Source organism: Saimiri boliviensis, chromosome 17, assembly GCF_048565385.1.
Source record: "Saimiri boliviensis isolate mSaiBol1 chromosome 17, mSaiBol1.pri, whole genome shotgun sequence".
Taxonomy (NCBI): domain Eukaryota; kingdom Metazoa; phylum Chordata; class Mammalia; order Primates; family Cebidae; genus Saimiri; species Saimiri boliviensis.
This window is the reverse complement of record NC_133465.1, coordinates 45,332,845-45,359,562: the sequence shown is the minus strand read 5'-3', so window position 1 is coordinate 45,359,562 and position 26,718 is coordinate 45,332,845. Positions and strand designations below refer to the sequence as shown.

General features: G+C 56.7%; 3 protein-coding genes and 1 pseudogene across 5 annotated transcripts; 2 read left to right on the top strand and 2 right to left on the bottom strand.

Moving 5' to 3' along the window:
* Positions 1 to 273: 273 nt before the first annotated feature.
* PGAP3 (post-GPI attachment to proteins phospholipase 3) lies at positions 274 to 18,630 on the top strand. Of its 2 annotated transcripts, XM_003942844.4 has the most exons (8): positions 274 to 497; positions 2,676 to 2,773; positions 3,596 to 3,748; positions 14,332 to 14,394; positions 15,743 to 15,804; positions 16,153 to 16,289; positions 16,549 to 16,753; positions 16,933 to 18,630. In XM_003942844.4, exons 1-8 carry the CDS (start codon positions 317 to 319, stop codon positions 16,994 to 16,996), a joined length of 963 nt encoding a protein of 320 aa, XP_003942893.1. In that variant the 5' UTR covers positions 274 to 316; the 3' UTR covers positions 16,997 to 18,630. The 2 variants fall into 2 exon arrangements, with proteins under 2 accessions (XP_003942893.1, XP_074244796.1); XM_074388695.1 differs by lacking the exon at positions 16,153 to 16,289.
* Positions 17,074 to 18,630, top strand: LOC120366821 (uncharacterized; annotated as a pseudogene).
* Positions 18,631 to 19,233: 603 nt separating this feature from the next.
* Positions 19,234 to 23,083, bottom strand: PNMT (phenylethanolamine N-methyltransferase). Of its 2 annotated transcripts, none has more exons than XM_003942884.4 (3): positions 21,006 to 21,382; positions 19,906 to 20,113; positions 19,234 to 19,778 (listed from the first exon to the last, which is right to left on the bottom strand). In XM_003942884.4, exons 1-3 carry the CDS (start codon positions 21,205 to 21,207, stop codon positions 19,337 to 19,339), a joined length of 852 nt encoding a protein of 283 aa, XP_003942933.2. In that variant the 5' UTR covers positions 21,208 to 21,382; the 3' UTR covers positions 19,234 to 19,336. The 2 variants fall into 2 exon arrangements, with proteins under 2 accessions (XP_003942933.2, XP_039331760.1); XM_039475826.2 differs by lacking the exon at positions 21,006 to 21,382 and adding an exon at positions 22,582 to 23,083 and having other exon boundaries at positions 19,259 to 19,778.
* Positions 23,084 to 23,186: 103 nt separating this feature from the next.
* On the bottom strand, positions 23,187 to 24,413 carry TCAP (titin-cap). Its single transcript, XM_003942848.4, has 2 exons — positions 24,270 to 24,413; positions 23,187 to 24,021 (listed from the first exon to the last, which is right to left on the bottom strand). Exons 1-2 carry the CDS (start codon positions 24,377 to 24,379, stop codon positions 23,628 to 23,630), a joined length of 504 nt encoding a protein of 167 aa, XP_003942897.1. The 5' UTR covers positions 24,380 to 24,413; the 3' UTR covers positions 23,187 to 23,627.
* Between the last annotated feature and the right edge of the window lie 2,305 nt (positions 24,414 to 26,718).

The window sequence follows — 26,718 nt, the reverse complement described above, 5'->3', positions numbered from 1 at the left end:
TAGGAAGTAAAATCAGACAGGGCTGGTGACAGTAAACAGCCTTACCTCAAAAAAGGTCCTGGAAAAGAAAACATTTTATTTTGCTCATTAACCCATCAGGCATCCCCCTTCCCTTAACCCTGTCGTCTGGATAAATGGAGACAGCAGGGGGACGAGGGGCGGGGCAGGCGCCCACAAAAATCCGGGAACTTAAATTTAAACTGGCTGGACGTCAGCGGAGAGTAGATTAAAGAACACAGAAACTTCCGGTTACCCCGGAAGTGAAAGCTTCACATACTTCTAAGCTCCTCCCCCGGCGGCGAGCCAGGGAGAAAGGATGGCCGGCTGGGCGGCTCGGTTGGTCCTGCTAGCTGGGGCCGCGGCGCTGGCGAGCGGCTCCCAGGGCGACCGTGAGCCGGTGTACCGCGACTGCGTACTGAAGTGCGAAGCGCAGAACTGCTCGGGGGGCGCTCTGAAGCACTTCCGCTCCCGCCAGCCAATCTACATGAGTCTAGCAGGTAAGCCCCACCCCCACGTTAAGCCCCGCCCATTTATCGTGCTCCCGCCCCCTGCGCCTCCAAGATGCCTCTGCAGTCTCAACCTTAGGTACTCTATGAGGTCTCATATTATTAGTATTAAGTGAGTGGAGCCCCTAAGGTGATGAGAGCCTTATCATCCTCTCTTACTTTCCCAGAAGCTTTCATTTACTTCTTTATTCAATCAAAAGGATATTTATTAAATACATTCGGGCTACAATGTCTAGGAATGGCACAGAAATCAGACCAGGGTTCTGCCCACTGGGGCTCACCCTCCCCACGGGCATATGTACCTGCTCAAGTGCAAGGCAGAGAATGATTTGAGCCCCTGAGAGACTCTTAGATTAAGAAGCATTTGGGGCCGGGCGCGGTGGCTCAAGCCTGTAATCCCAGCACTTTGGGAGGCCGAGGCGGGTGGATCACAAGGTCAAGAGATCGAGACCATCCTGGTCAACATGGTGAAACCCCGTCTCTACTAAAAATACCAAAAAAATAGCTGGGCATGGTGGTGCGTGCCTGTAATCCCAGCTACTCAGGAGGCTGAGGCAGGAGAATTGCCTGAACCCAGGAGGCGGAGGTTGCGGTGAGCCGAGATCGCGCCATTGCACTCCAGCCTGGGTAACAAGAGCGAAACTCCGTCTCAAAAAAAAAAAGAAGCATTTGGTCTTGCAGGTCACCTGCAAAAAAAAAAAGCAGCAGCAGCATTTAGGAGGCCGGCACCGGTGTCTTAAGCCTGTAATCCCAGCACCTTGGGAGGCCAAGGCAGGTGGCTCACGAGGTCAGGAGTTCGAGAGCAGCCTGACTAACATGGAGAAACCCCATCTCTACTTAAAATACAAAATTAGCTGGGCGTGGTGGCGCATAGCTGTAATCCCAACTACTCGGGAGGCTGAGTCAGGAGAATCGATTGAACCCGGGAGGGGTAGGTTGCAGTGAGCTGAGATCAGGACATTGCATTCCAGTCTGGGCAACAAGAGGGAAACTCTGTCTCAAAAAACAAAAAACAAAAAAACACACAAGCATTTGGGATGGGAAAGTGTCAGTTCTGGCTTTGAAGAGGTGGAGGCAGGGATCATCTTGGAACATTTTGTGTGAAGGAGGGACTTTGGACTGATACATTCAGTTTGGACCTGTGACTGTAGTGGGCAAGGAACGAACATACTGAGCACTCACTATGTGACAGGTGTCACAATATGTCAGGTAATTTTTATCACAATCCTTTGAGATAGTTTCTCTAATCGCAGTTTTACAGATGGGGATTAGAGAGGTTAAGTGCCCTGCCCACATACACAGCCATTATGTAGTAAAGTGGAGTTTCCAGTTCTGGCCTGATTGAGCACAAGCTTGTCCTCTTTACTCTTATACCACTTTGCATTCCAGATAGAGGGAACAGAGAGAGCGGATGCCCTGGGCAGATGTGGGCACATCTAGGAGATTTGTTTACTCAGGGAGCAAGGTACATGAACAGGAGTAGTTACCAAAAGGGTTGGAAAGGCAATTTGGAGCCTCAAAAGTCAGGTTGAAGAATTTGGGCTTCATTTTCACAGGAAGGGGGTGAGATAGCAAGAACTCTTTCCTGGAGAGTAAGAGTAAATCCTCTATTCAGGAAGGACAAACATAAACCCAGTTTTCCATAGATGAGTTCATCAGATGCCAAGATCTCGATGAACTTGAACAAAAGGAGAGGAAATGTCTCCCAAGGTGGGAAGATCGTTTGAGCTCTGGAGTTCAAAACTAGCCTAGGCAACATGGCAAGATGCCATCTCTACAAAAAATAAAAGAATTAGCCAGACATTGTAGTCTCAGCTACTTGGGAGGCTGAGGTGGGAGGATCGTTTGAGCCTAGGAGGTGGAGGCTATGGTGAGCTGTGATCTCCCCACTGCACTGCTGCCTGAGTGAAAGAGTGAGACCCTGTCTCAAAAAAAAAGAAAAATATCTCAAATTGCTCACTAAAATATGCATACATATATACAGCTTCCCCTATGTGTATGTCTTACCGTCTCTCATTCATCCAGATTGGAAGCTAGAATTTTGAGATTTTTCCTGGTTCCTCCAACCTGCAGGCCCTCTTGACCTATATTTGGGCTTGGACCCTCTTCATGCTCTCTGTGTGCCTCCCGGTGCTGGGGGACTCACCAGGGCACATTTGTCTGTTTCAGGCTGGACCTGTCGGGATGACTGTAAGTATGAGTGTATGTGGGTCACCGTTGGGCTCTACCTCCGGGAAGGTCACAAAGTGCCTCAGTTCCATGGCAAGGTGAGTTGGAAGGTCGGGGTAGGCGTATGGTAGTATTGTGGTGGGAGTAAGATACCCCCTGGTTGAACCACACTGTCCAAGCAATCTGAGGCATGGGGTGGTGGGTGTATGTTTGGGGCAGGTACCTACTCTCCCCAAAATTGACTGGTTTCCATAGAATTGGATAGGATCCATGTGTCCTGCCTCTGGATTTGGAGTAGAAATATGTGGAAGGCTTTGGAGTCTCCCCAGAGAGTGGTACTGGGCCTTTAAAGTGGCTGAGATGGCCACCTTACTGCAGGGACACATTCCCTTACCTACTGTGGCACGTTTCCTGTTGCTTCTCCAGTAGGGGTCTGGATTCATAGTAATACACTTCAGCTTGTCTAGCCAGGCACAGTTTGCTGGTACCTTTCAATCCAGTATCATCTCATTCTGGCCTGTTAATGTTGGCAGGAAGCAATTCACCCCAGTTTTTCACAGAGTAAGCTAAGGCTCAGAGGACTGTGGATAGTGGTAGAGGAGGGGTTGGGACCTGTGTCTTCTGGATGGCAACTCTGTGCCGTTTCCACCAGGCCATACTGAGCCATCTACCCTGGCCCATCTGGTCTTCCCAGAGATCAGAATGTTGTACCTGCCAGCCAGGATGGGGGTATGACCCTTAACCAGGCACTGGAGAGGGGCTCATTGGTCTGAAGAGGGGGATGAACCTGAGGCTTTGGCTAAAGTCCAGAGCTGAGGACCCAGCTGGTAACCTGTTGCTGCAGCATGTCAAGAATAGGTGGACCGGGCCAGTTGGGGGTTGCCTGCCCCTCAAACCCCCTTCATCTGCTCCTTTTTCAGTGGCCCTTCTCCCGGTTCCTGTTCTTTCAAGAGCCAGCATCTGCTGTGGCCTCTTTTCTCAATGGCCTGGCCAGCCTGGTGATGCTCTGCCGCTACCGCACCTTCGTGCCAGTCTCCTCCCCCATGTACCACACCTGTGTGGCCTTCGCCTGGGTAGGTAACCTGGCAGGACTCCTGCTATCTCCCCTGATCTAGGAAGGAGGAACTCTAGATCTCTATTAACACCCAACAGGGTTTCTACTTACCAGCTTCCCCTCTGTTTTCCTGGGCTAAAGTTGCAGCTGCGGGATGGTGAGGCCTGGGGAGAAAACAGGGAGGGTGCTGAATCGGGCTGTTTGGGAAGGAGAGAGGAAAGAAGGACATTTTTCTGGTCCTGAAGAAGGAAGCCACTAAAAGACCCAGTCGGACACTTTGCAAACACAGAAGGGAGTGTGGTGGTGGCGGGGTGGGGGGTGGCTAGAGAGGATGCTGGGGCCACAGGTCTTTCCAAGGGCCCCTCTGGAGGACTTGGAACAATCTCAATTCCAGCCGAGGCCTGGGTGGGAGGGAGTCGCAGCCACAAGTTTCTGTCTAGAGGTCATCCTAGTCTCAGACCGTCCCTGCAGAAGCCCAGGTATGGTTCCATCTGCAGATGCAGAAAGGCTGTTAGCTTTACAGTATGGCTGGTCTGAACAGCTGTATTCAGGGCCTGGAATTGTGTGATGAGCGCAGACTGGGTGCAGATATGAACCACGACAACCTTGGGAAGGGTGTGAGAATAAAAGGGCGCAATGGATGTCTCTAGGTCCCCTGCAACCCTTAAGGAAAAAATTCCTACTCATTCACCTTCCTGCAGTCACAGAAGCCATTCACTCAGGTGTTGAGCACCTACTATATGCCAGGCACTTTACTGGGTCCTGGAGATCCAGAAGTCTGCCCTCTGTGCGAATCATACAATTGAATGTAAGAGTACAACTATGAAAAAGGACAGCTGGGGAGAGGTGCTACAGGGGTGTGTGTAATGGCAAACCTAGACCAGCATGGGGCCATCAGGAAAGGCTTTTCTGGGGAAAGGGCATTAAAGGTAAGGTGGGAGTGATACAGGAATGTTAACTAGGTAAATTGGAAGAGAGTAGGAGGAGGTTTTAGAAGAAGTCTCAGAAAGTACACAGGCAGGAGAGAGTGAGGGTCCTTCCAGGCAGCCTGGCTTGCAGGAAATCAGAGAGTGGGTGTGTGAGCTGCGAGGGCAGATGGGGCCAGCCATGGAGACCCGCACACTGGAGATCTCGACTCTCAAAGCATCAGGAAGTGCGGAGGGATTTTTAAATGAAGGTCGAAGAAAAAAATCGGTTTCATGAATCGATTTGCCCTTTGGAAAGCTCATTCTGGCTACTGTGTAGAGAACAGATTGGAGGGGGCCGAAGTGGCTGCAGTAGACCAGCTGGTCTTTTTAGCTCAGGGTCTAGTAGCTAGACTACAGAGGTGGCATGGGTCTTGGGTATTAAAGAAAAGCAGGCCGGGCGCGGTGGCTCAAGCCTGTAATCCCAGCACTTTGGGAGGCCGAGGTGGGTGGATCACGAGGTCAAGAGATCGAGACCATCCTGGTCAACACGGTGAAACCCCGTCTCTACTAAAAATACAAAAAACTAGCTGGGCATGGTGGCGCCTGCCTGTAATCCCAGCTACTCAGGAGGCTGAGGCAGGAGAATTGCCTGAACCCAGGAGGCGGAGGTTGCGGTGAGCCGAGATCGCACCATTGCACTCCAGCCTGGGTAACAAGAGTGAAACTCCGTCTCAAAAAAAAAAAAAGAAAAAAAAAAGAAAAGCATACTTGAGCTGTGTTTTGGAGATGACATTAAAACTTTTTAAAATAAATACGTACACAGCTCATACTACAGTATGTCAGGCATCACTCTAAGCATTTTATAAATATTAATCTTGTTCATCCGATAGCAAGTGGCAAAAGACAAAATTACAGCAAACTTACTTGTAGATCCAGTTGGCTTTAGTTTGCAATTCATGAATTGGGGCAGCCTCCATTCTACAAAATAGAGTGAAAGTTTCTATTGAGCAATAACAGAACAGTAAGTTTTGTAAGTTGGGAACCGAGAAGCAGAACAATAGAAAGAAACCTGATTGGTTAACATCAGGGTTTTTTTTTTATAAGGGCTAAAGCGGAGACTTCCTTACTTGGGAGACTTCCTTACTTGGGTAGACTGGACTGTCTTGTTTTCAGGAAAAAGTGGTCTGTTTTGGGACCTATCAGCTCCCTTAAAGTTTCAGTTTGATTATGTGGCATTTAGCATGAGTGACTCCATTTTGGTCTGGTCTAGTCTGTTGGCTCTAGTGCAGGAGCTCAATTATGGCCTCCCATGATTTTTGTTTAACACAGCTTATAGGTGTTATTATTCTCATCCCCAGTTTACGGATGAGGAAACCAAAGACTGAAAAGGTGAAGTAACCAGCCAGAGGTCACTGAGCCAGAGTTTGAATCCAGGCATCTGGCTCTGGAGTCCACACTTTCAACATCTTAGCTGTGCTGACAAACCTCAAGAGTGGATTAGATGAGGAAAGAGGAATCAGGGATGACCCCTCGTGTTTCTGCTTGTGAGACAGTGATAGAGGCCAGGTGTGGTGGCTCACACCTGCAGTCCCAGCACTTTGGGAGACTGAGGTGGGCAGATTGCTTGAGCTCACAAGTTCCAGACCAGCCTGGGCAACATGGGGAAAGGCAGTCTCTATCAAAAATACAAAAAAAATAAGCCAGGCCTGGTGGCACATGCCTGTAGTCCCAGCTACTCGGAGGTTGAGGTGGGAGGATCGCTTGAGCCCAGAAGGTCGAGGCTGCAGTGAACTGTGATCCTGTCACTTTACTCTTGTCACTCCAGCCTGGGTGATAAAGGGCGGCCAGTTTTTTTTTTTTTGTTTGTTTGTTTTTTTTTTTTTTTTTTAAAAGGCAGTGATAGAAGCTGTGGTTGTAGATGAGATCACCCCAGGAGAATTTAGACAGTGAAAAGAGGAGGGATCTAGGGCAAAGCCCCGAGGAACCCCAAAACTGAATGGCTGGCTAGAGGAAGATGAGCCAGACACAGAGACAGAAGGTGTAGCCCGAGGGGCAGGAGGGGAACTCGGAGATTGTGTGCTTGAGTCGTGTGTCCTGGGACAAGCATAGGAAGGAAAGGGAAGTGAGTCTCCTGTCCTGAATTTTGCACATGAGAACTGAAAAAGACCCTGGAGTCTGGAGACATAGAGGTCTCTAGGACCTTAAGAAAGCTGAGAGCTGGGGTATGCTGTGAAGTCCGGGCCGAGCCTTAGACTTGGGAGACGGATGTGGGAAGGAGGTCGAGGAAGGAAGCTGTTAAACCTCTGGGAAGGCCGGGCGCGGTGGCTCACGCCTATAATCCCAGCACTTTGGGAGGCCGAGACGGGTGGATCACGAGGTCAAGAGATCAAGACCATCCTGGTCAACATGGTGAAACCCCGTCTCTACTAAAAATACAAAAATTAGCTGGGCGTGGTGGCGCGTGCCTGTAATCCCAGCTACTCGGGAGGCTGAGGCAGGAGAATTGCTTGAACCCAGGAGGCGGAGGTTGCGCTGAGCCGAGATCGCACTATTGCACTCCAGCCTGGGTAACAAGAGCGATTCATCTCAAAAAAAAAAAAAAAAAACCTCTGGGAAATATTGACCTTCCTTAATACTTCCTATTCAACAACTATTAATAATAATTGAAGGAGCACAAGCCATGTGACAGGCTTGTCTGAAGCACTTTACATACATTTCCTTATTTCACCCTCATGGTACCCCTATGAGCTCTGAGTTAGGCTCAGGAGGAAAAAAAACTTGCCCAACACAGTGGCTCATGCGTGTAATCTCAGCACTTCGGGAGGCCAAGGCAGGTTGATCACGAGGTCAGGAGTTCAAGACCAGCCTGGCCAATACGGTGAAACTGCCTCTCTATTAAAAATACAAAAATTAGCCAGGCATGGTGGCATTTGTCTGTAATCACAGTTGCTCGGGAGGCTGAGGCAGAAGAATCACTTGAACCTGGGAGGCGGAGGTTGCAGTGAGCCAAAATCGTGCCACTGCACTCCAGCCTGGCAACAGAGCAAGACTCCATCTCAAAAAAAAAAAAAAAAAACTTGCCCAAGTTAGCAAGGAGTGGAGACAGGGTTGGCGTCCGGGGCTGTCTGGCTCCAGGACCTCAGAATTTAGCTCTGCTAGGCCACTCCGTGTCCTGTGATGAGTGTTCCCTGAGCCTTTGCTGGGAGTAGAGACGGGGTTTAGCGCTTGTGGGGGCTGAAGCCCCTGCCCCAGGTTGCTAAGCAGAGTGGGAGGTACAGGTCTGGCCAGCCTGGGCAGCAGACGGTGTGGAGTCGGGGGGTGCTTTGGTAGAGAGCCCTAGGATTTGTGAGGTGGGGAGACCACATCCTCTAACTGGGGAAGTCTGCCAGGCCAGGGAGGCCGAGGAGGAGGAGATGCCTCATCTGGGACTTGCAGGCCTGGCAAGCCTTAGACACATACATGTGTGGGGACAGGGGATTGAATTCCAGCATTCCAGGCAACCTTGCCCCATTGTAGCTGTGTGAATGGAGTAGAGAAAGAGGAGAGGGAGCAGAGAGGGCCCTGGGTGCCAGCCTCAGGGCCAGGGGCTCTGATGTGGGCAGGGCCAGGCATCGGCACACACCATCACAGGCTGGGTGAGATAAAGCCACCACTTCCTGCGTAGGCCTCTTGCAGCGAAGCGAATTTAGTCATGGCCAAGAAAGCAGGAAGGGCAGGGAAACTGAAGCGGTTCCCTGTCTCCTTTGCTGTGGGATTCCTCCACTGCCTGCCTGGGCCCACTGCGTGTACCACCCCCTAGTCCCCACCTCCACTAGAGAGCATGGGACAGCCCTGCCTGAACTCGGAAGAAGCTTAGTTCCTCCTTAGATCGGCCGCAGGCCTGAGAAGACCTTGGAGAGTCCTGCCTTTTGTCTTCATACCACGTGCCAGAGGCCAGGGGTCACATCACAGCTCTGGCCTTGCCATCCCTGATCCTCGGATCTTTCACCTGAGTTGTATCTGCAACTCAGCTTCCTTCTTGGAGAGGGGGTCACACTTTCCAGGGTAGCCTGAAGTCCTGCGTGACTAAGGACCCTAGAGAAAAAGCAGGAGATGGCTGGGAGCAATGGCTCACGCCTGTAATCCCAACACTTTGGGAGGCTGAGGTGAGCAGATCATCTGAGGTCAGGAGTTCAAGCCCAGCCCGGCCAACATGGTGAAACCCCGTCTCTACTAAAAATACAAAAATTAGGCCGGGCGCAGTGGCTCAAGCCTGTAATCCCAGCACTTTGGGAGGCCGAGGCGGGTGGATCACGAGGTCGAGAGATCGAGACCAACCATGGTCAACATGGTGAAACCCCGTCTCTACTAAAAATACAAAAGATTAGCTGGGCATAGTGGCGTGTGCCTGTAATCCCAGCTACTCAGGAGGCTGAGGCAGGAGAATTGCCTGAACCCAGGAGGCGGAGGTTGCGGTGAGCCGAGATCGCGCCATTGCACTCCAGCCTGGGTAACAAGAGCAAAACTCCGTCTCAAAAAAAAAAAAAAAAAAAAAAAAAAAAAAAAATACAAAAATTAGCCGGGTGTGGTGGTGGGTGCCTGTAATCCCAGCTGCCGGGGAGGCTGAAGCAGAATTGCTTGAACGCGGGGGGCAGAGGTTGCAGTGAGCTGAGATCATACCTCTGTACTCCAGCCTGGGCGACTGAGTGAGACTCCGTCTCAAAAAACAAAAAAAAAAAAGGCCGGGCGTGGTGGCTCAAGCCTGTAATCCCAGCACTTTGGGAGGCCGAGGCGGGTGGATCACGAGGTCGAAAGATCGAGACCATCCTGGTCAACATGGTGAAACCCCGTCTCTACTAAAAATACAATAAAACTAGCTGGGCATGGTGGCACGTGCCTGTAATCCCAGCTACTCAGGAGGCTGAGGCAGGAGAATTGCCTGAACCCAGGAGGCGGAGGTTGCTGTGAGCCGAGATCGTGCCGTTGCACTCCAGCCTGGGTAACAAGAGCAAAACTCCGTCTCAAGAAAAAAAAAAAAAAAAAAAAAAAACAGAAAAAGCAGGAGATGTTGGTAGAAGGCAGATAGTTGGGGCCCGTGTCTCAGGGTACTCGATGGGATATGGCATTCTGGGACATGGGACCCCCTCATGCTCTCACTAGGCCTTCAAGGGACAAAGCCTCAGAACAGTCCACATTCCTGTGGATGGCCTAGTTTGGCTCTCCCAGTGGCTCTTGAGCCCTGTCAGTTTCTGCAGGAGGGAGGATCCTGGGCTGTATGGAGGGTGCGGCGGTGGACGTTGACCTGGGCCTTCTGGGGCACTGAGGCTCCTGATTTCTGTTGGGGTGAGGATAGGAAGGCAAGGCCCTTCACCTGCTCTGGGCTAAGTCTTGGGGGAAGGGTACCTCAGCTTTGCCTCAGAAATAAGGAGACCCTCCTCCAGCAGGGCTCATGATATGTTGGTACAAGAAGGCAGCCCCTGCCTTGCCATTCAGGCCTGGGCTTGGGCTGGGGGGCAGCCAGGCAAGGAGCAGGGAGCCCACCGAAGCTCTGCGTACCATGTCCCTTTGACGTCACTGAGCAGAGGCCCCTGCTGTGTGCCAAAGCCGGAAGGCCAAACCAATTCCTCAGGCCTTCATCCAGTCAGGAAAGGTCCTCAGATGTAGAGATAAGAGGGTGAAGCGGTGGAAGGCCAACGGTCTCTGTAGAGTGGTTTGTATGGGTGGGGACAGATTCTGCTCTACCTCTGTTGAGCATACTACAAGAAGAGATAGGGGCCAGGCTAAGTAATCCTGCCACTTTTGGAGGCCAAGGCAGGTGAATCGTGACGTCAGGAGTTCAGGACCAGCCTGGCCAACGTGGTGAAACCCCGTCTTTACTAAAAATACAAAAACTAGCTGGGCATGGTGGCATGCACCTGTAATCCTAGCTACTCAGGAGGCTGAGGCAAGAGAATTGCTTGAACCCGGGAGGCAGAGGTTGCAGTAAGCTGAGATTGCACCACTGCACTCCAGCCTGGGTGACAGAGCGAGACTCCATCTCAAAAAAAAGAAGAGGTAGGTTGTGTCTGTTGTAGAATGATGGTTAGACTTTAGGAAGGACTTCCCAGGGGTCAGACAAGAGCTAGTGGAACAGGCAATGGCAGGAAATCAAGGGAATCCTTTGGGATGGTAGAAAAAGCCCTCCTCCCATCTTCATCCACCTCTGTCTCCCTTCTCTCAGGAGTGAGCTGGGCTGGTATACCCGGCTGGAGGCAGGGGTGGGACACTGTGGCCTCCGGGGGAGCCCAGGATGGCAGCAGGCGTCATATTTAACATTCTGCCTCCCCCACTTCTGAGACACCGAGCTATTTTAAGACCCACTTGTCCCCACCACCGTGGTGTCAATGACAGCCCCGAGCACTGGGGCTTAGCGCAGGGTCGAATTCCTGACAGATCTGGCTCACTTGGCATCCAACCAGTTTCACGGCTGTGATATTTTTGTCTTGATTTTCTTATTTCCAACAGACTGAAACAGCCTCTTGCTCTCCCTCCACCCAGCCTCCGATTCCACCCCCACTGGCACCCTGCCCCTGGCCGCCCCCTCTCCTCGGTGTTTACTCGAAGCTCTGGGTGTCTGCCGGGCAGCCTGTCGCGCTCCTGGCCGGTTCCCCTGCCTGGCCCCCTTCACTCAAGCATGGCAAGGAGTCCGAGAGTAGCTGCGCACTGGTGTCTTGGAGCTCTCCTTCCTTCCAGAGCCCATCTGTCCCCTTTGCTTGCTCTTGATTACAAACTCTGGGTGAGGAGCAGGGGGGTCCCTTCAGTCCACATTGATGGGATCTCCGCTCCAGAGGAAGGAGGAGGGGCTCTTCCTATAGCTGAGGTGTCTCTGTTCAGGACGGAGAGACCCTGGGCCCCATAGTTTGACCTTGAACTTTGTGACCCCTGAGGAAAGGGCAGTTGAGGGGCAGGTGAAGGGGCATGGTGAGAGTCAGCCTCCTGGACATGATGAAGGAAACTGACATCGATGGGCACCTACCATGGACCAGGCAGCAAAAACCAGCAGCCACTCGGAGGAGCTCCGTGGTGCCAGGTGTTCCGCAGACATCGTCCTCATAGCCTCCTCTGCACTCTGCAGTGGCATCATTATGAACCTGTTTTGTAGGTGAGGCAGTAGAGGATCATAGGCTCTGGATTATGTGCCCAAGGTCACACAGTTACTTAGGAGCGGAGGCAGTACTTCAGGCTCTGTCTCATTGTGGAGACTGGACATTCTTCCTCAGCCTGAGCTGTGGCGGTGGGCCTAGGCAGCTGGGAGACCACCCCTTCTCTGCCTAAACATCCTTGGCCTGCAGGGAGAGTGGGAGGCAGACATCCTCTTTGGCCTCAGTTCTATGGGAAGCTGACGAGGCTTCATGCTGGTCAGGCAGGTGGAGAGAAGAGCACATGTGTTATCCTGCCCTGGGCTCTGTGCCGTAAGCTGTATTTGTATTGCTCATGAAACCCTTATCAACAGTGATTATTCCCATTTTGCAGATGAGAAAACTGAGGCACAGCAAGGCTAAATAACTTGCCCAAGGACACACAGGAAATGCAGAGCCAGGAACTTAACCCTGGCAATCTGGCCCTAGGGCTTGCATTCTTTTTTTTTTTCTTTTTGAGACCGTTCGCTCTTGTTACCCAGGCTGGAGTGCAATGGCGCGATCTCAGCTCACCGCAACCTCCGCCTCCTGGGTTCAGGCAATTCTCCTGCCTCAGCCTCCTGACTAGCTCGGATTACAGGCACGCGCCACCATGCCCAGCTACTTTTTTTTGTATTTTTAGTAGAGACGGGGTTTCACCATGTTCACCAGGATGGTCTCGATCTCTTGACCTCACGATCCACCCGCTTCGGCCTCCCAAAGTGCTGGGATTACAGGTGTGAGCCACTGCGCCCGGCCGGGCTTGCATTCTTAATGACACTACTTCCCAAATCTGAGGAAAGGGTGAGAAGAGGAGCACCCCCAGAGTGGGATACTCCCCGGGGGGGAGGGGTTTTTCAGGGGTGCAGAGGCTAGGCTTCAGGTGGATCTGTGAGTGGAAGGCACCCAGGGAGCTGTTTGGAGAGGGGACCGAGCAGCCCGCCCTTCCTGTGGCCCTGCGCACGTGTACGCGCACACACCCCCTGCTTTTGGTGTTCTGAGCCACTTAGCTCAGTCCTGCAGTCCTCTGGTCAGCCCCCTTTCCTGCTGTGGGTGACAAGGAGGCCTGGCTGGCTGCCAGTCCCTGCCACCTTGCCCTTCTCACTCCCACACTGGCTCCTGGGCCACTCTCCTCCCTAAGGATGTCCCTGTTCCTGGCCTGCCACGGAGACCTGGTCCATGTGGTCACCTGGGCCCCGTCTTGAGCCCAAGCCTGCTCCTCTCCCCACGCTGACCCTAAGCTGTTCAGACTGTGGGTGCAGTGTCTGAGAAACCACCAGTTTCAGTCCTGTTTTGCAGCCTCCATGTCTGTCTCTGGGGTGGGGGCCACAGCAGGACACAGCCTTGAGTCCGATGGAAGGGACACAGCAAGGCTCAGCCCAGAGCCCAGGCCATACAGGTGCACCAGGCGGCCTCGAGCCTTCCAGAGCCCAGCACCCGGAGAACCTGGCTGGCTGTGCAGCAGTCCTGCCCCACCTGCACCCCTTCTCCTCCCATTCTGTCCCAGGCTCTCCAGACCTGCATTCAGAACGCATCTTCCTGTCTCACCTGCCCGCTGCAGTGCCCAGCAGAGCATGGCTTATTGCCCTCTCCCTCTGTCCCCTGCCTGGCCAGTTTTCCTGGTACTTTGGAGCCAACTGAGCAGCTCTTGGTCTTTCCTGAGCTCTGTCCCACCCTAGCGCATCCCTCCCCACCTCTGGGGCATTCCTGGCCTGGCCGCTGTTCCTTTGACTGGTTGTCACGGTTTCTCAGCCCTTCCCCTCAGTCCACCCTGCTTTCTGCAGTTTGGGCTTTGCTGTGACCACAGCAGTCCCCAAAGAAAGTGCCAGCACCAATGCCCACAAGCTCTCTGGCTCATTCGCAAGATTACTTTTGTGCTCTCTCCACGCTGCTCATTTCCAGGAAGAAGGCCTCAAACATTCCCCTGGGCCCTGGCCCACCGCAGCTCCTCCAGTCCTGCCCTCTGCTCCTCCCAGGCTCGGGAGCAGCCACTGGTCTGGCGGGTTGGGCAGGCCCAGCCAGGAGGAAGCTGGGCTCAGTTCCCCCTCCTCCTGGGAGCCTGGGCCCCAGTGGGATCTGCTTGATCTCCCTCCCCTGCCCGCTTGCTCGGAACACACCCCAAGCTGGCTCGAGCCCCTCCACCCCACCCACCTCATTCCCGCCCCCAGAGGCTGAGGTCACCAGCTCCCCTGGGCCTGGGTGGGGCTGTCATCACCTGCCGGTTGGAGGAGGAGGCCGGGCCCCTGGGGGCTGTTGTCTTAGCGATTGAGTAACTGGGGAATTGGCTCTGCCGGAACTGGTTCCCAGGCCAGGCCGGAACCTGTGGAGGCTGCAGCCCCCTTTGGCCTTGGGGATTTGGGGTGGCAGGAAGTCCACCCCAGAGACCCTGGCTGGGTGGGGGTAAAGGGACACAGGTTTGTTCAGAGGGTTCCAGGGGCAGGAAAAGCACATTTCTTGTCCCAGAGCCCCTCCCCAAAGGTGAAATGGATGTGAGCCTATGGGGGTCCTGGCCTCGGGGTGTGGGGGCGCAGCGTGCTCACCAGCCCCTTCTTCCTCAGGTGTCCCTCAACGCATGGTTTTGGTCCACAGTCTTCCACACCAGGGACACCGACCTCACAGAGGTAAGCACTGCTCCAGCTCCCCCTACTCCACACCGGGTGGTCCCAGAGGAGCCCAGAATCGGGCAGAGGGGTTCTAGAGGGTCACACCAACTCCCTCTGGGGAGCGCTGGGAGGAGCAAGGGCCAGGCATCCTGCACCTGTTGGTGCCCTTGAGCCACTTTGAGCCTAGTCAGGTGGGGATGATGATGAGCTCTTGCCTGATGAGGCAGCTGAGCCTTGGAGAGGTGGCCTGCTTGCTCAGGGGCATCCAGCTAGTAAAGGGTTGCCCCAGGACGGGACCCTGTGGCTGTCAGACTCCACACTGCGCTCTGAATTCCATGCGGGGTGGTCATGTCCCCCGGAGCCTCAGCAGGGACCCTCCACCAGTGTCCCTAAAGCCTTGTTCCTGAGAATTTTTTTTTTTTTTTTTTGAGGCAGAGTCTCACTGTGTCACCCAGGCTGGAGTGCAGTGCCTTGATCTCAGCTCACTGCAACCTCTGCCTCCTGGGTTCAAGTGATTCTCCTGCCTCAGACTCCTGAGTAGCTGGAACTACAGGCACGCGCCACCACACCCGGCTAATTTTTTTTTTTTAATTTTTAATTTTTTTTTTAATGTTTTTTTTGAGACGGAGTTTCGCTCTTGTTACCCAGGCTGGGGTGCAGTGGCACGATCTCGGCTCACCGCAACCTCCATCTCCTGGGTTCAAGCAATTCTCCTGCCTCATCCTCCCGAGTAGCTGGGACTACAGGTGCCTGCCACCATGCCCAGCTAATTTTTGTATTTTTATTTTTTTTTTTTTTTTGGCTCTTGTTACCCAGGCTAGAGTGCAATGGCTCAATCTCGGCTCACCGCAACCTCCGCCTCCTGGGTTCAGGCAATTCTCCTGCCTCAGCCTCCTGAGTAGCTGGGATTACAGGCATGTGCCACCATGCCCAGCTAATTTTTTGTATTTTTAGTAGAGACGGGGTTTCACCATGTTGACCAGGATGGTCTCGATCTCTTGACCTCGTGATCCACCCGTCTCGGCCTCCCAAAGTGCTGGGATTATAGGCGTGAGCCACTGCGCCCGGCCTAATTTTTTATTTTTAAAAATAATAGAAATGGGGTTTCACCATGTTGGCCGGGCTGGTCTTGAATTCCTGACCTTGTGATCTGCCCAGCTCGGCCTCCCAAAGTGCCACCACACCCGGCCTCCTGAGCACAAAAAAATTGTACAGTCATGTGAACACAAGGCTCAGCTGGAGTGAAACAGCTATAGGCAGGCCAAGGACCCCCGTCCCCTCCCTGCCACCCCTCCGTGCCCCTATCCCCGAGGGTCCTCTCCGCACAGCCTCTTGCTGTTCCCTCATTGCCTTTCCCTGTCCTCAGAAAATGGACTACTTCTGTGCCTCCACTGTCATCCTACACTCCATCTATCTGTGCTGCGTCAGGTGAGCCTGCCTGGGTGACTGCAGGGGCAAAATCGGGCCCTGGGGGCAGAAAGGGGTCACCCAGCCCTCCCCTGGGGGTGCTGCTCTGAGGGCCTTCTTCACTAGTCTCCCAACGCCTACCCCCCCATCAGCTGTCCCGGGTGGGGACCCTGGGGTAGGACTGGGAGCTGTAGCACTTGGCCCCCGGCCTTTGGGAGGATTGGAGGCCTGCCCAGCTGACCCGTTTGGTGGGGAGAGGGGTAGTGGCTTGAGGGACCATGTACCCATGTTGGGGTGAGGAGATGCTTCAGGGAATGCTGCTCTGGGGACGGGCCGCCGCCCTCTGAGCAGCCCTGGATGGTGGGGCAGGACCGTGGGGTTGCAGCACCCAGCTGTGCTCAGTGCCTTCCGGGCTCTCCTGCTGCTAATGCTGACTGCGCACGTCTCCTACTTGAGCCTCATCCGCTTTGACTATGGCTACAACCTGGTGGCCAACGTGGCTATTGGTGAGGCCCTGGGGAGCTTGGGCCATCTGCGGAAGTGCTAGCATGGGGTGCGAGTGGGGGGTTGGTGCCATTTCTGGAGAGGGAGGTTCTAGAGGGACCCTTGGCATAGAGGAATGGGGAAGAATTTGAGGTGGGAGAGAGAGGAGGCCGGGAGGAGAGTCCGAGGATGATCCTAGGGTCAGAGAGCATGGAGTTGGGGGTGGCCTTGGGGAGAAGAAGCCAAAGGAATGAGTCTCTCCTGTCCCCACCTGGCACCCAGGCCTGGTCAACGTGGTATGGTGGCTGGCCTGGTGCCTGTGGAACCAGCGACGGTTGCCTCACGTGCGCAAGTGCGTGGTGGTGGTCTTGCTGCTGCAGGGGCTGTCCCTGCTGGAGTTACTGGACTTCCCACCGCTCTTCTGGGTCCTGGATGCCCACGCCATCTGGCACATCAGCACCATCCCTGTCCATGTGCTATTTTTCAGGTGAGTGCTGCCCCCACCTGGTGCTCACCTTTGAGCCCTCCCTTGCCCACTTCTTAGGGAAGACTGAGGGCTCTGTGTGCCCATCCAGCCCTTCCCACCTTGCCTGCCTGCACCCCACCCCAGCCCCACACGAGCTCTCAGAGCTGTGTGCCTCAGTGGGCTCCTCCTGTGGCCCACAGCTTTCTGGAAGATGACAGCTTGTATCTGCTGAAGGAATCAGAAGCCAAGTTTAAGCGGGACTGAGGACCTTGGGAGTGGGTCTGCCCCAGTGGGGATCCTGCCCCGACCCTGCTGGCCCTCCTTCTTCCCCCAACCCTTGAGATGATTCATTTTCTCCTTTCAACTTCTTGAACTTGGACCTGAAGGATGTGGGCCCAGAATTATGTGGCCAGCCCACTCCTGCTGGCTCTCCCCAGCCTTGGAGCCTGTGCTAGGGAAGGCCTCCCAGCATCTGCGACTAGAGAATGGGCAGCCCCCTCTGCCTCCTGGAGCCGAACTGAGTGTGTTCTTAGCTCTACTGGGAGGAAAGCTGCCTGTTTCCTCCCCACACCCTCTGCTGCCTGGCTTGGTCCAGAGCCCTCTGTCTGCTTGGGAGACCGGGGACCACAGGCCTTAGGGATACAGGGGGTCCCCTTCTCTCGCCACCCCCACCCTCCTCCAGGACACCACTAGGTGGCGCCGGATGCTTGTTCTTTGGCCAGCCAAGGTTCAAGGCGATTATTCTGATGGGATCTTGAGGGACCAAGCTGCTGGGATTGGGATTGGGAAGGGGTTTCACTCTGATCATTGCAAGGTTCCCAGAAGGCCTCGCCACACTCCCCTTTGGGGCCAGGGCCCCAGCAAGCCCAGGGCAAGGATCCCGTGCTGAGGTCTGGTTGAGAGCCTGCCACAGGGTGTCGGGAGTGTGGGCCAGGCCGAGCGCATAGCTGACCTGTGGTACGCATGGGCTTGGGTGCGTGTGAGCTCAGGCCTACGTGTGCAGCATGGAGAGGGGTGTTGCGGGGTACGAGGTGTGGTTTCAAAGTGTGTGTGTGCAGGGGGTGGGTGGGTTAGCTGGGTTAGGGGAACGTGCAGGTGAGCGTGCTGGTGGGCGTGTGAGTGAGGCGAGTGTGACTGCAGGTGAATGTACCCTTGGTTGAGAGGTTGGAGAGGATGAGGGAATCATGTCACCATCAGTAATCACTGTGGAGCACCAGCTCTGCCCAAGGCCGCAGCCAGGCAGACAGCCGGGACCTCTGCACGGCGGGCTGCCTGTGTGCGTGTTCCCTGTCCCATGCCCCCTGCACACCTCGCAGGGCCTCCACACAACAGTACCCTCCAGAAGCAGCCCCTCGGGGGCAGAGGAAGGAAAATGGGGCGCTCTCCAGCCTCTGTATCTCCTTGCCTTGGCATGGTTGACCTGCCCTCCAAAGCCCCTTTTCCTGCTGCCAGCCCCTTTGCATTGCCTGGACTTTGGGGAGGGGGAAGGGATTTGAGGGAGAAGGGGAGAAAGCTTGTGGCTGGGTCTGGTTTCTGCCTTCCCCAGAGGGTCTTACTGTTCCAGGGTGGCCCCCCGGCAGGCAGGAGCCACACTGCGCCAACACCCTGGTAAAGGTGACCCCTGCCAGTTGCCAGCAGCCCTGTCATGTTCCTGCCCCACAGGGATAGGATAGCGTGAGTGCCAGAAACTTTCTATGCCAAAGGCAGTGTCCGTGGTTGAAGCAGACTGGATTTTTGCTCTACCCCTGACCCCTGGTTCCTCTTTAGGGGAGGGGAGCTATGCTAGGACTCCAGCCTCAGGGACTTGGGTAGCCTGTGCTAAGTTCTTTTGATACTGAAAACTGTTTTAAGGTGGGAGGGTAGCAAGGGACGTGGTTAATAAATCATTTTCAGCCTCACCTGCCTTTGTTCAGCTCATTTGTGTGAACAGGGTGGTCTAGAGGGCAGGAGAAGACAGTTGTGGGGGCAGGGGAAGGCCCCATAGCTGGCTGGAGGCAGTAGACAGAGGTGGGGTGTCTGCCTGGGCACGTGGGCATAGGGAATGGCAGGCCCCAGAGCAGAGCTGGGCAGAGCTCAAGTCCAGTTGTGAGAGGCAGCCAGAGCCAGCTCTTGCCCTTTGGCTTCCCTGGGCCTTTGCTTTTCAATTGTAACACCCCTACCACCTTGCAGATGCTACTTCCATCTCCTCATGATCCCACTCTCCCCCGTTCTGGTCTGAACCGGGCTGCACTGTCTGTTACTTCACCTCTCTGAGCTTCACCTGGAAACAGACTAGCAGGACCTGCTGCTGAATGCAGGAATGAATGATGTCATGGGCAGAATGGCATGTCACAAGTGCCTGGTGCCCAGTGAGCTCCCCTTGACCTTGGCCTTCCTTAGTTTGGGAAGAATGAGTGGTACAGAATGCTACCCTCAAGGAAGCTTCTGGAAGAAAAGCCTGGGGTGAGTGTCTCCCCCACCCTGACACTCAGATCTCTGGGCCCTTGTTGCTTCCCAAGAGAGGCACAGACAGCACTGAGCGCAGTGGCAGGCCATTATTTCTTTATTAGGTGCCACCTCAAAGAGCAGGGAATCCAGGTGGAGGCCACAGGGCATGCTGAGCCCTCACAGCCCTACCTTCTTCTGAGCCCAGGCGAAAAAGATGCCCTTGACGTCATCTACGCCTGTCTGAAGGCGGGCAGGCATGATGTAGGTGCGGAGGTCCCGGACCTCGTAGCCGCTACGCACCAGGGCCTCTCTCACCTCCTCCTCAGACACTGGCACCACCGTCAGCCTGGCCTCCCCAGCCAGGTACCACGACTCCTCCAGGGCCCCAATGAGGAGGAGGTGCCCCCCAGGCCTCAGCAGTGTGGTGATGTGGTCCAGGGCCCGCTGGAAGCTGGCAAGATCTGGGCTTACGGCCTCCAAGCAGAAGGCAGAGACCAGGGCATCGGCAGGCAGGGGTGCTGGGCTCCCAGCACCCAGCGGCTGGAGCTGATGCACATCAATGGGCAGGACTCGCTTCACCCTGGCTCGCAGCTGGCGCTCCTTTTCTTGCCAGGATTCCCTGTACAGGGGGCACAAGGCAGGGCTCAAGACTGTTCTGCGCTCAGGCCTCTGTTGCCCCCACCAGCCACAGCCACTCTATGGGAAGCCCCCCTGCCCAGCCCTCACCCCGCCCCCCAAGTCCTTACCCCTTGCCCTCAATGAGGCAGGCATGCTGGCTGTACAAGCTCCAGTTGAAGGCCCCCGGTTCCTCCCGAAGCCAGCGCCCCAGCTCCTGGCGGTTGACCTCCAGGAAATCTGTCATGGTGATGTCTTCAAAGTGGCTGCAGGCGCTGAGCAGCTGGTACACGGTGGGGCCTGAACCAATGTCGATGAGGGTGCGTCCGGACACCTCACCTGGGCAGAGCAGAGGAAGAGGGTCCTGGTGCCAGGCCGGCCCAGGCAGCCTCTGCCTCCTCACTCCTCCCTCCCCTGCATCTCCCAGCCTCTGTCTAATTCTTCCTTCTCCTCTGCAAGTGTGTCTCCATCTGGAAAAAGCATCGGCCCCAGAGTTAGATTGAACCCAGCTCCAACATGGGCTGACTTCCCTTTGGAAGGGAACTTCACCACTTTGAGACTCAGGTTCCTCTGCTCTGAGACTCAGGTACCAGCCGGGCACGGTGGCCTCCTTTGGGAGGCCGAGGCAGGTGGATGACGAGGCAGGTGGATGACGAGGTCAGGAGTTCCAGACCAGCCTGACCAACATGGTGAATCCCTGTCTCTACTAAAGAAATACAAAATTAGCCGGCCTTGGTGGTGCATGCCTGCAATCCCAGCTCCTTGGGAGGCTGAGGCAAGAGAATTGCCTGAACCCGGGAGGTAGAGGTTGCAGGGAGCCGAGATCGCCCATTGCACCCCAGCCTGGGCAACAAGAGCGAAACTCCATCTAAAAAAAAGAAAACTGTATCTACCAGCCAGGCTTAGCGGGGAAATCCTGGCGGTTTCTCGCCCCTGACGGATCATCTCTGCCTCTATTTCCTCCTCTGCATCTCCCACCTCAGCCGGTCCTGCATCCCCAATCTTAGCTCTCAATTCTGAGTGCTCTCCGCTCCCTCTCGCCTCCTCTCTTTCCTCTGCCCCTCTCCTAAGGGCTGTTGCTCCTTTTTCCCTTCTGTTTGCACCTCTCAGCTATCTCTGCTTCTTGGTCCTCATCTGGCGGGCGCGCGGTCTGTCTCCTTTCTGTCTCCCCGCGCCTGCTTTCACTCCCCGACGACCTCTTGTCCGTCTTGCCTCAGTTTCCCCCGCCCACCTGTGGCGAAAGTCTGCGCCAAGCAGCGCAGCTTCCACGGCCCGACCCCGTCCGGGCTGCTCAGGTCCCCGCGAGGGGGCGCGTAGTTGTTGCGGAGGTAGGCGCGCGGCTCGAAGCGCTGGTAGGCCGAGGCCACCGCCGCCCGGCCCGGGGCCGAGTCAGGGGCTGCGCCCGCCGCGCGGCTCGGGTCTGCACCGCTCATGCTGCCGCTGCGGCCCGCCCGATGCCACGCTCGCCTCGTGGCCCCTTTTTCTACCGCCCGACCCCCGCCCCGATCCGTCCGCTGTGGGGGCGGCAGCTGAACCAGAGCCGCCTGGGGCTACGTGCGCCGCATCCTCCCCAGCCCATCCATCCATCTCCCTTAGTGTCCGGCCGGCCGACGCACCGGAGGTGAGGGGGGCGGCTGCAGCTGCAATCGGCTCCCGCCCTGCCCCGCCCCGCCGCGCCCCGCCCCGCACTTGCTTCCGCAGCGCTCGCCCTCCGCCTCGCCTGCGCCCGTCCGAGTCCCGCCTCTGTGCCGCCCCTCACCCTCAGTTCCTCACCCCCACAATTTTGAGACCCCCATCCCCGCGGGCCAGCCCCTCCCGTCCCTCTTCTCCAGCTCCCCGCAGCCATTCACCCCTTCTGCCCGGCAGCCCGCCCCTTCTCTTTCCTGATTCGAGGTGGAGACTGGGGAATCCGCCCCTTCCCCCAGCTTCCCCCTCGCAGCGCCCTCCCTCCCACACGAGGCCCCAGACCCCGCCTGGCTCCCCTCCGTCCCGGACACCCGTCCCAGCACCCACCCTTCTCTTAGAACTGCCACCCAACTTCCCTTCTCCTCCCCTCCAGGCCTCTCTCGTCCTTTCCTATGCCACTCGGCCCTCCAGCGCCCCCCCCAACCCCACCCCAGAAAGGACAGTCCGTTCCGGCCTCCGCTGTGGTCGCTCCGGGGGCCCAGACCCGGGCGCAGCCCCGCCTGTCTGATGGCAGGCGCGATAGGGGACGCGAGCGGCGCTAATGCACTTAGCGGGCGGAACAGCCGGGCCTCCCCTATCGCGCCTGCCATCGGACAGCCAGGCCTCCCCTGCGGGCCCCGCGGGCTCCCAGCCGCTTATCTGGGGGCTGCTGAGGACAAAAGGTTCGGGTTCGGGATGTCCTCGCCACGTCGGGGGCGCAGGACCCAGGTGAGGGCGGAAGGAGGGCGTGAGGGGGGCGTGGCGCGGGGCACTTTCGCCGAGGACCACCAGGGGGCGCAGTGCAGGCCTTGGGGCCCAGCAGATTTGGGGCCCTGCGGATCCTGGGACTGGGGCTGGTGCACGCCGATGGGCAGGACCGGCTTGCAGCTGGTGCTCTGAGCCCTCTCCTCTCGCAGCCTACACTCCAGCTCAGCTCCGAAGCAGCGGCCAGGCCAGGCCTGTGGTTCTGTTCGGGTGCCCTAGGTCCTGGCTGCCAAAATGCTAGGGTCTCCCCACCTATCCCCCTGATAGAATTGGAAGCCAATTCTGCATCTCTCTGGTCTCCCTGAAGACCCCTTCCTTCCCCTCTGGATGAGTCTGGGGTCCTTCTGCCCTGGGTAGGCCACCAGCCCAGCTCCTACCATGGTGGGTTCCTGGCCCTGCTTGATTTGGGCCTCCTCCGTGCTCTCCCCTCCCGCCTGTCCCCAGGGGAAAATCTCCTTGGGAGAGGCAGCCAGGTTGGAACATGAGTCACCGCAACAGCTGCAGGGGTCACAGAGAGGAACCTGACCCCCTAAGACCTCCAACCTTCCCTGGCTTCCAGGGCAGGGAGGGTGGAGCAAGACTGCCAAGGATTGATTCTGTCTGGATTCAGAACTGAGAGGCAGGTTAGCCTTGAGGTCACTGACCCTGTTCACACCCTGAGGCAAAGCCAAGGACAGTCCTGGTGCCAGCCCCTCCATATTCTCCATGAGACATCATTGAAACAAATCCTGGATGCCAGCTGGCTTGCTGGGTACCACCCAGTGCCAGGGGGCTGGACACAGAAGCCAGGACTGGGCAGGGTACGGAAAGGAGACTGGAGACAGCACCCTGTTTACAGCTCCGTTCCGGCCCCCCCACCCCAAGTATGGGGTGTACCCATTAGCTCTGCCATATTTAGCTCAGATGCAGGGCCTGGACCCAGAAAAGGGCACTGGGGGGACACCCATGGGCCATCCCCACAACCACAAAGGAGAGACGCGACTTTGGCACATGATTGAGCGTTTATTGCGGCACTAACTAAGGTGCTGGGGGCCCCACCATCCTTGCCTCTGCCCTCTTCACCTCCCCCTCCCTCCCAGCTTCTTCTGCCTAGAGTGTTCCAGATTCCCGGCATTTTTCCTGGATCAGGGCCACTCCTCCCAGGCACCTCTTGCCCTCACCAGTACCTTTTGTCCCTTCTCTTGGGGCTGAGGGTCCTCAGCTGTGCTGGCCCCCAGCTCTCCACCCTTAGTGCCCACCGTCTCTGCCACTCTCCCTTTGGGAAATCAGGAGGCTCAGGCATCCTGGCCTCTGACTCCCTCCTCCCCTAGCCCCCAACTCGGCAAACTACAAAGCAGCCATGGCCAGCAGTTCCCTTCCACAGTCCTAGCCAGGAAGGGCCCAGCCCAGGGCGGGCACAGCGGAGCCCAAGTCACAGTCCCTCTCAGCCTCTCTGTGCTTCCTGGGACATGGACCGAGACAGGGAGCGACGAAGGGGACCAGGCTTGCTGACGGGCACCACAGGAGGCAGCTGCTTGGTGATCTCAGCCACCTCCTGGCGGTCCACACACTGGCCACCCAGAGCCGTCTCCAGCGCGAGCAGCTCCTGCAGCTGGATGGGGGTGTCCGCAGGCTCCTCCTTGGTGGCACCCATCTTGGCAGGGGTGAAGATGGGCAGCGGCAGAACCCGCTGGTAGGGCAGCTGGTACTCCTGCAGCCCACGGCCGAAGATGCCCATCCGCATCACCAGCCAGGGTGAGTGCTGCACCAGCGCCTGGCACTGCCCTTGCTGGTGGTAGGTCTCATGTCTCTGGGTGTCCTCCTCATGCAGGGAGCAGCTGGGAAGAGGGGAGGGGCAGTGAGCTCCTGGGAGCTGTTGCTCTCCGGGAACAAGCTGGGTGGGAAGTGCCCTGGAGCTGCTGGGACCTGGGTGCAGGAGGGGCAGTTCCCCTTTGCTCTCCCCGTGGAGCGTTCTTCCTGCCCCCACCCCCAGAAATTTCTGCAGGGCTTCCTGCTCTGGTCTCCCATGGCTTAGTGAGGGTGCGCTGGGGGAGCAGAGACAGGGCGCTATCGGACCCACACTCACCCCTCCTCGGGCCGTGTGGACAGTATCAGATCCTTCCATTCCGCCCAGAAGGCCTCCCGGCGCTCACAGTTCTCCTCGGACACCTGGCAGCTCAGCTCCGAGGTAGCCATGATCACTCCTCACTCCCTCTCCCCTCCCAGGCCCTTTAAATAGCCCCCTCCTCCCCCTTCTCCAGGGGCTATTTTCAGCCCCTCTGGCGTCAGATGCTATAAGCAGAGCCAAGACTCACTGATGGGGGGACACCAGACCTAGGGCAGGGGTTGGGGTACTGGATGCTGGCTGCCCCCTGGTCAGAGGTCTGCGGCCTGGGGTCCTTGGGGCAAGGCCTCCAGGTGCCTGACATTCCTCAGACAACGTCTCAGGCCAGCCACATGCCCAAACTCGTGCAACCCTGGCACTTGCCCTCTGCCCCACCCACTCCCCTTTGCAGGGAGGACAGCAGCTTGTCTGTAAACTGAGCAGGACCAGCAGGAACTGATGCCCCATCTGGGCTCTGTACCAGGGCTGCCAGGTCCTGCCCCGGCTGTGCTCTCCTCTGCTTGGGCTCAAGGGCACATCCCCAGACTGTGGCCCTCAACCAGAAGGGACAGTGCAACCACTCCTCAGGTGTCTGCACTGAAGACCTGGACCCAGTCACCCTCCCCACACCAGCAGGGGCGGAGGAAGTCAATTCCATATCTGGGACCCTGGGGCATGAGTCTTGGTCAGGTGTTTGCCTTCCCCATGGCTGGTGGTCAGAGAAGTGGTCTCTTAAGTCAGGCCGGTAGGGGTGGGAAGGGGGGTCCCAGTTTTACCCCAATACTGTGTTGGGTGAAATGGAAATCCTGGGGCTCTGATGGGTGACAGCCAGGCCTGACTCAAGCTCTAGATCAGCCGTACATAGGCTGTGTGACCATGGGTCAGTCCCTGCCCCTCTCTGGGCCCCTTTTCACACTTCCTGGCCACTATAAGAGGACCAGAAGAGCTCTGGAGCCTGCCAGCTCCAATGTGCCACCTGGGAGGGGTCTGGCTCTCCTTCATGGGGAACAGGGAGACAGATGGCTGTGGAGACAGCCCAGCACCCAGGGGTAGCAACTCATGATGCAAGAAGCTGGCACATAGGTGGTACGCATGGGGGGGATGAGTAGTGAGGACCCTGCCGAGTGGACAAGGCAAAGAGCAATGGGAAAAGTGGTGACGAGGGCAGAGTTCAGGACCCCGTGGGGACAGCAGAGTACCCAGGAGAAGGTCAGGCCCATGGGCACCCACCTGGGTGCAGAATTGCAGACTATTGATTACTGAGCACTGTGCCCGATTCTTCATATCTTTTAATCTCGTAACAACCCTGTGACATCAGTCCCATTTTCATAAAACAGGAAGCGGAAGCTGAGAGAGGTAGATTCGCCCAGGGTCACACACCTAGGCAGGACTGAGACAGGATTCGCGGGGCTCCAAAGAAGCTGGCACCGCTGGAAGCCTGCAGCAGGCAGGCCAGCCAGAAGGGAGGAGGGCACGCAGTGGCCTGGCTCCAGCCTGTGATCCAGCTCCAGGCTGCCCCTGGTGTGAGTGCGGTGCAGGGAGAGGGGATGGGTGAGTGGAGTCTGGGAGGTCCAGGGCTCCAGGTGGCCGGGATCCCAGAGGTGCCTCAGAGATCCTGAAGCTCAAGCCCCACCTCCACGCCAGCCAGATAGTCAAGGCTTGCTGTGGGCACTGCCAGGTGCCTGTACCCCCACCTCCAATCCTGGGCTAGAGACTTTGGGGCTGAGGCCTTGCAGGGGGTGGGGCATATTTTTCTGACCAGTCATCGGCTCAGTTGAATAGGTCAGGAAACGGGGGGCGCGTGGAGTGGGGGGGGGGGGCTGTTCCAGGAACTGGCTCTCCTGGCTCCGCCCTCCTGTCAGCCCCTGAGAGGCTACAAGGGGTCTCTGTCATCATCCAAGCTGCTGCCTGCCTTCCTCTTCCCTCAAGAGGCAAGGCAGCGGGAGGGGCTGGGTTTTGCTTTTTTTTTTTAGTTCATATTTTTAATTGGCTTAAATTACAAAGGTCCCCCAGGAGGCCCTGGGGGGAGGGGACAGCCTGGGAGAGGCAGAGATTCACTGCTAGCAGCCCACCCCCACCTGCCATCCACTCCCCCACAAGGGTCCCAGACTCTCAATAATCCTAAAAAACCGATGACAGTGTAGGTAGATGAAGAGCTCCTTCATCTTCACACGGGTGACAGGCTGTCCTGCCCTGCCCAGGGCCCTGGCCCTCCCCAGCCAAGTCAGGCACCCGGCCCAGACCCTGCCCCTGGCAAGGCAGGGGACAGCAATCTGCTCCTCCAGGAGGCAGGACGCCATGTAAACATCAGCAGGCCAGACAGCTTCCTCCAGCCAGCGGAGCCCCCGAGTCCAGTGCTGCACCCCACAGCCTGCTCCGACAGTTGACTCCAGGCACTGTGTGGCTCGGTGGAGGGTGGCAGCTTGGGGCC